At 44.6% G+C, this 7,144-nt stretch overlaps 1 protein-coding gene across 1 annotated transcript; it reads left to right on the plus strand.

The window, feature by feature from the left end:
* The first annotated feature begins 363 nt into the window (after positions 1 to 363).
* LOC140714384 (peptidyl-prolyl cis-trans isomerase-like) lies at positions 364 to 6,721 on the plus strand. The gene is made up of 6 exons (XM_073025609.1): positions 364 to 490; positions 3,294 to 3,324; positions 4,896 to 4,984; positions 5,072 to 5,168; positions 6,370 to 6,445; positions 6,528 to 6,721. The coding sequence occupies exons 1-6, from the start codon at positions 416 to 418 to the stop codon at positions 6,661 to 6,663; spliced, it is 504 nt and encodes a 167-aa protein (XP_072881710.1). The 5' UTR covers positions 364 to 415; the 3' UTR covers positions 6,664 to 6,721.
* Positions 6,722 to 7,144: the final 423 nt, after the last annotated feature.

Here is a 7,144-nt window from a genome sequence, read left to right on the forward strand (position 1 = left end):
TACCCCTGGCTAATCAAGAACCTATCTATCTCTGCCTTAAATATACCCAATGACGGCCTCCACAGCCGCTCGTGACAACAATTCCCACAGATTTACCACTCTCTGACTAATTTCTCCGCATCTCTGTTCTAAATGGACGTCCTTCAATCCCGAATTCGTGTCCTCTTATCCTAGACTCTCCTACCATGGGAAATAACTTTGTCATATATGATCTGTTCAGGCCTTTTGACCTTCATAATGTTTCTATCAGAACTCTCCTCATTCTCCTGAATTCCAGGGAATACAGCCCAAGAGCAAGGAAGTAGCTAAAATGTTTCTCGGCTCAGCCCAATACTTCCTGTATTGTCACAGACTCACCAAGTCAGCGTACGGCCTACCGCTCGCATTTCTCTCCGGACTCAGAAGCTGCAGCACCATGGCCAGCAAGAACCCCAAGGTTTTTATGGACATCTCTATTGGGGGTAAACCCCAGGGTCGCATAGTGATGGAGGTAAGTGACGGACGAATAATGTTCCCAAATAAAAGAACGACTCCGAACCGTTTTCGAGGAGAGTAGAAGAAAATAAAAGAAAACAGTGTGAGAAGATTGGGAGTGCAGCGTAGGTTCACGAGGTTAATTCCCGGGATGGCGGGACTGTCATATGTTGAAAGATTGCAGCGACTGGGCTTGTATACACTGGAATTTAGAAGGATGAGAGGGGATCTGATTGAAACATATAAGATTAGTAAAGGATTGGGCATGCTAGAGGCAGGAAAAATGTTCCCGATTTGGGGGAGTCCAGAACCAGAGGCCACAGTTTAAGAATAAGGGGTAGGCCATTTAGAACAGAGTTGAGGAAAAACTTTTTCACCCAGAGAGTTGTGGATCTATAGAATGCTCTGCCTCAGAAGGCAGTGGAGCCCAATTCTCTGGATGCTTTCAAGAAAGAGTTAGAGACTCTTAAAGATAGCGGAGTCAAGGGATATGAGGAGAAGGCAGTAACGGGGTACTTACTGATTGTGGATGATCAGCAATGATCACATTTAATGGCCGTGCTGGCTCGAAGGGCCGAATGGCCCACTCCTGCACCTATTGTCTATTGTCTATAAGATCAAAAGAAAAAACTCAATATTTGCAGAAAACTATCTAGAAAAAGTGGGAGCATTCGGTGAAAACTTCAGGTCTGAAAAAAAAACCCGGAAATGTCACACAATTGGAGCCAAACCCGCTAAAATGAGTTACCGCAAGAGATTACGTTTTGAAATAAGAGTTGTGGGTGTTTTTGCAGATTATTGGAGTAAAGTTGAAAATTTAGTTGAAATGAATTGTTACTGAATTTTCTGCCACCTAGAAGTAACTAACGGGATCGAAAGCGGGTTCAGTATTTTGCTGCAGGGGCCGATTTTATAAGCAGTTGATATTTCAGCAAGAGGGCGGTTAATGCGATTTTTAAAAATCCGATTGTGTGCTTTGGGACGTGTGGGCAAGCTTGTTGAACATTAGACGGAGATCGGCGACGGCCTTCCTCCAGAATCAGCGCTGTTTTGTTTTCGCGGTGGCTTCGGGAGGAAATGGCTGCCGAAGGAAAGCTGAGCCCCGAGAGACCGAGACGGGGGGAGGCGGAGCTGGGCATTCCTTTGCGGCGACCTCCGGGCGTGATGGCGCTGGCTCCGCCGAGGATACGGGGAGCCTAAAGTGCAGGTTAGCTTCTGTAGGGAGAGAGTCCAGTCAGTCCATCGGGGAGGAGATCCGTGGGTCCCACCCCACCGGGTTAAGGAGCCGCTTCCCGAACCGCCGTGGGTAATTCCACACCAATACAATTCTGTTGTATTTCTCCTGTGAATGCCTGCAAGAAAACGAACCTCGGGGTAGTAACACATTCTGTGTGTTGCTTGAAATTCCAGCATCTGCAGATTGCCTCGTGTTTTGCGTTTTTTAAAAGCCCCTCGCTCGAGGTAGTATGGTGACATGCCGCGGTAGCTCGGGCGGAGTTCAATTCCCGCATCGTCTGTCAGGAGCTTTTCCGCCCTCCCCATTCAGACAGTAACTGATCATTTTAAGTTGTCCTGTGCTAAGGTTAAATGGGTGGGTTGCCGGGCGATGTGGTTCATGGGCCATCAGGGCCTGTTCCGCGCTGTGTCCCTGCATGAAATACATTTACTTTGAACTTGGGGAGAAGCTTCTTCAGGTGCCTTTGATTCTCGACAGATACAGCGGGATCTTCCAGTTTACAGCATTTTCCTGCTTTCTCGAACTCCCACTTGCTTTTCCTGCGCGTTTTTTCTGCATTTCTCCTAACATAAAGCACATGGGAACTGAATCCACTTTTGCAGAGCAGCAGGACGAACACGGATGCTGTTTGCCTGCTGAATTCCTCCAGTAAATTGTATCTTCCTCCAGACTTTTAGCATTAGCAGTCTCTTGTGTCTACTGCACACGTCTCTGTGTGGGTTTCCACACCCACAGTCCAAAGATAAACAGGTTAGTAAGGGTTAATAAATTGTGGGCATGCTGTGTTGGCACCAGAAGCATGGTGACAAACATGGGCTGTCCCCAGCAAATGGAGTGATGAATTGTGGCTCTTCAGCCCATCTATTCCATGCTAGCCCATTGACCCACACCTGGAGCATAGCCTTCCAGACTGTGTATTTATCCTAACTTCTCTCAGATGGTGAAATTGAGCTTGCATCCATCACTTATGGTGGTATCCTGTGTCACCCTCACCCCACTCGTTCTGAGTGAAGAATTTCCCCTGAATATTTCACTTCTCACCATGACCATTACTTCTAGTCTTCTAGACCATTACTTCTAGTCTTGCACAGCCTCAGTGGAAAAAACCCGAATGCATTTAACTTCATAATTCTGTATACCTGTCAAATGTCCCCTTCCTCTAAGCTCTACGTCCTTGGTCTATGTTGCTCATTAACACAAAATGAGGCCTTTCACTATAGTTCTCCATGTGACAACCTAATCTGTATCTTATTTTGCACACAAAAGTGGAGGCTGGGTTTGATATTCTTGTCATTTGCATGATTTTTTTTGCACGGGGGGGTTGATGTTTTTGTTGCCATTTGCACAATTGTTTCATTTTTGTGTGTGTGGGGGGGGCGGTTGTTATATTCCTTTGAACAGCCTCCGTGGCTTTCTTTGTTTTGTGGCTGTCTGCAGAAGACGGGTCTCAGGGTTGTTTGTACATTGAACCTTTTATTGAGTTGTAGAACCCAACTGGACTTTTTGATTAATTTCATTTGTAAAAGTGTTGCAATCACACACAGTTGATAATCGCATGCTGTCTGTCTTTTGTCTCTTTCAGCTAAGAGCAGATGTTGTCCCAAAGACTGCAGGTGAGTCTCAGGAACGAGCCATTGAATTGAAGATCACAGTTTGTATCAAATTCAAGTTTCTTATCACAAGTACACATACAGTCGGCCCTTCTTATCCGCGGGGGATTGATTCTGAGACCCCCCCCACGGATACCAAACACCGCAGATGCTGAAGTCCCTTATTTAACCTGTCTCAGTGCGGTGGTCTTTAGGACCCAGCGGAACCCTGGACTTTATTTAACCTGTCTCAGTGCGGTGGTCTTTAGGACCCAGCAGAACCCGGGACTTTATTTAACATGCTCAGTGCAGTGGACATTAGGACCTGGCAGTGCAGCTCTGAATCCGCGGTGTTTCTGTTCACGAAAATAACTACAATCACGATTGAAAGTAAGGTGTAAGTAATAAAGCGATTGGAAAGAGGTGAAACGCCATCGGTCATTAGGCTACAGTCGGTCAGCGATCAGAGCAATTTTAATGGAGCATTTGAAAGGCCCTGCCCCGATGAAAGCTACAATTATTACTAAGCAATGCGGTGGTTTAATTATTGAAATACGTATGTTTCTGAAGTGTTTTATATGCATAGAAAGGTAAAATATGTACTATATACTAAGAAATACGTTTGACTGACGCTAAATAATACCGGATGTACCTGTTCCAATTTCAAATCCAACTAAAAGACGGATCAGGAATGAAACTCATTCCTAAACTGGGGACTGCCTGTACTTTAAAGTCATTTTTAGATTGCTTATAATACCTAATACAATGTAAATGGTTGTTATACTGTATTGTTCGGGGAATAACGACAAGAAAAAATAGTTTGTACATGCTCAAATAACGAGTGCTGGAGAGAGAACTTGCAGCAGCATCAGACACACAGAAATCACATTAACAGCATTCACAAAAACTTGGATGTAATTTTTTTAAAGGGAATGCAATTAAAACAAAATGTCTATTTTAGTGCAAAGTGGTCATAGTGTTGCTAAACTGTAGTGATTAGGGTTGTGGTGTAGTGGTTAACACAGTGGTTTGGGTTCAATTCCCCCCGCTGCTGATAAAGCGTTTGTATGTCCTCCTTGTGACCACATGGCTTTCATCTGGGTGCTCCCAATTTCCTCCTGCAGTCCAAAGATGTAGGTTAATTGGCCATTGTAAATTATCCCACGATTAGACTGGGATTAAATCAGGGGGGGGGGGGCGATGGTGGTTGCTGGGTGGTGTGGCTCAGAGGGCTGGAAGGGCCTATCCTGCACTGTATTTCAAAATAAAGATGGCACGGCCTGGATTGTGGGGATTTTTGATGGGTGCTGCCACCTTGAGGTAGTGATACTACCAGTAGTGTGGAAGGGTGTGCCTGCAATGTCCAGTGCTCTGCTTTCTACAACCTTTTATATTTCTGTGCATTGAAATTGCTGTCGCAGACTAGGATGCAATCAGTTTTGATATTTTAACAGTACGTCTGTAGAAGTTGCCACAAATTAACAAAGAAGCCATACCTCCTTAACCACCAAAGGGAAGTGTGTCTTTTTCATTACCTTCTTACAATTGCATCTGTGTTTAGATGTGCAGTCTTACTCTGAATGGCTTTGTTGCAGAAAACTTCCGTGCATTATGCACAGGCGAGAAGGGTTTTGGTTACAAAGGCTCAACGTTCCACAGAATCATTCCTCAATTCATGTGCCAGGTGAGGACCAATGTTCAGGGACGTCTCCCCGTTCTGATCTTGATCCAGCCGCTGCAATGATGACTCATTCAACTTTGAATCTTCTAGGGTGGTGACTTCACAAGGCATAACGGCACTGGAGGCAAGTCCATCTATGGGGAGAAGTTTAAAGATGAGAATTTTCAGCTGAAGCACACAGTGCCAGGTAAGTGGGATGTTTGCTTGGATTGTAGTGGTGCTTTCCAATGTTGGTGTGGTGATGTAGGGAGTAACATATTCAACCTCAAAGTAATTTTCACAGGCATACACACCCAGCGTATAAATGCCATGAAAATGAGTTTTTTGCAGCAGCACAGTACTTTACAAGGACAAACGTGTTGAAAATCATAAATTAATACAGATAGTCCCCGAGTTACAAACGTCCGACTTACAAACAACTCGTACTTACGAACTGAGGAAGGAGAACGCCGTCTGCCATTTTAAGTCGGATCGCGATGCCTTCTGCCATTTTAAGTATTTGACATTGACACTGTGTTGAGAGTGTAACTTTGTATTTGGCTGAAATTTTTCTTAGCAAGATTCACCCTGACACCACCCCCCCCCCCCCCCCCGCCTTTTCCGGTCGGCTGGTGGCGCAGCGAGATCAGAGTTGGGCTCGACAACGGAGGTTCCCGAGTTTGGTCCAATGACAGACCTCTCCCGAGTGCGCTGGGTTGACGTCGAGCTCGCAACTCGACCTCGTTTTTAAAAAAAACACTGCCACCTCCTGTTTAAATTTCCAAGTGGAATATTGATGAGGATCAAATACTCAAACCCAGCTCAGCCTCCTCTTGTCCCATTTAACTTGGCTCAGTGCAGTGGTCCTTAAGGACCCAGCGGACCTTGGGAGCGGCAGAGCTCGGGGCCCGCAGTGTTTCTGTTCCACTGACGGGAAGCCATCACGATTGAAAATAAAGTAGAAAAATAGTGTTTAGAAAGAGGTGAAATGTCATCAGTCATTGGAAAAGTGTTAGGCTACAGTCAGTCAACGATCAGAACAATTTTAAAGGATAACGGATAAAGTGAGAATAATGGTGCATGTGAAAGGCCCTGCCCCGATAAAAGCTACAGTTATTACTAAGCAACGCAGTGGTTTAATTATTGGAATACATACGTTTCTTAAGTGTTTTATATGCATAGAAAGGGAAAACATATAGTACATACTAAAACAAACATTTGACTAACTGATGCTAAATAATACCGGATGTACTTGTTCTGACTTCCGTACAAATCCGACTTAAAAATGGACTTGGGAATGGAACTCGTTCTTAACACTGGGACTGCCTCAAACCCCTAGTGAAATGTAGCTACTGCCTTCTTTGTCATTGCTGTAGATCTGAACACATATCTGCCATTTCCCATTGCAGGCATCCTGTCCATGGCCAATGCTGGACCAAATACAAATGGTTCCCAGTTCTTCATATGCACCGCAAAGACTAATTGGTAGGTGGTGTTCTTGTTTACTTTGTTCTGTTTTTCACTGAGAATTTTGTAAGTAAATGATGTTGCCTGCTTGATGTTACAGGTTGGATGGGAAGCATGTTGTGTTTGGATCAGTGGTAGAAGGCATGGATGTGGTAACGAAGATGGAGAAGTGTGGCGACAGGACTGGAAAACCCAGTGCCACGGTTGAGATCACTGATTGTGGGGAGTTGTCCTGAATTATTTGAATTTGCAATTTTATGATTTAAATAAAGTGTGATTGTTTGGAACACCAAATTTGAGTTTTAAAGTCCATAATTTTTGGCAAAACATTCGGGTACCTTCTTGAGATTTTCCAGTATTCAATCCTGGTTGTTGTTCTTTCAACTTCATGTGGTGTGCTGGCTGAAGTAAAATGTTACATTCAATATTTTGGTTTGTAGTAGAAGAATAGTGGGTCTTTTAATCGCACTGGGTGGTAGTGGGTAGCACATTACCTCAGTGTGGGCTGTAAAATCATTGTGCTGCTATCTGTACATTATTCCCCCCCCCCCTCCCCCGACCAGATGGGTTTCCTCACGGTACTCCCATGTTCCAACACCTTACGTGTTAGGGTCGCATAGAAACTTTACAGCACAATACAGGCCCTTCGGCCCATAAAGCTGTGCTGAACATGTCCTTAACTTAGAAATTACCTGCGGTTACCCTTAACCCTCTATT

This window comes from Hemitrygon akajei, chromosome 21 (assembly GCF_048418815.1).
Source record: "Hemitrygon akajei chromosome 21, sHemAka1.3, whole genome shotgun sequence".
Classification (NCBI taxonomy): domain Eukaryota; kingdom Metazoa; phylum Chordata; class Chondrichthyes; order Myliobatiformes; family Dasyatidae; genus Hemitrygon; species Hemitrygon akajei.

Bases quoted from the DNA above. Each gene is read 5' to 3' on its own strand.
- LOC140714384 (XM_073025609.1), top strand. From the start codon at position 416: ATGGCCAGCAAGAACCCCAAGGTTTTTATGGACATCTCTATTGGGGGT. The intron at 3,325-4,895 runs GTGAGTCTCAGG...GCTTTGTTGCAG, and splicing joins TGTTGTCCCAAAGACTGCAG to AAAACTTCCGTGCATTATGC. The intron at 6,446-6,527 runs GTAGGTGGTGTT...TTGATGTTACAG, and splicing joins TGCACCGCAAAGACTAATTG to GTTGGATGGGAAGCATGTTG.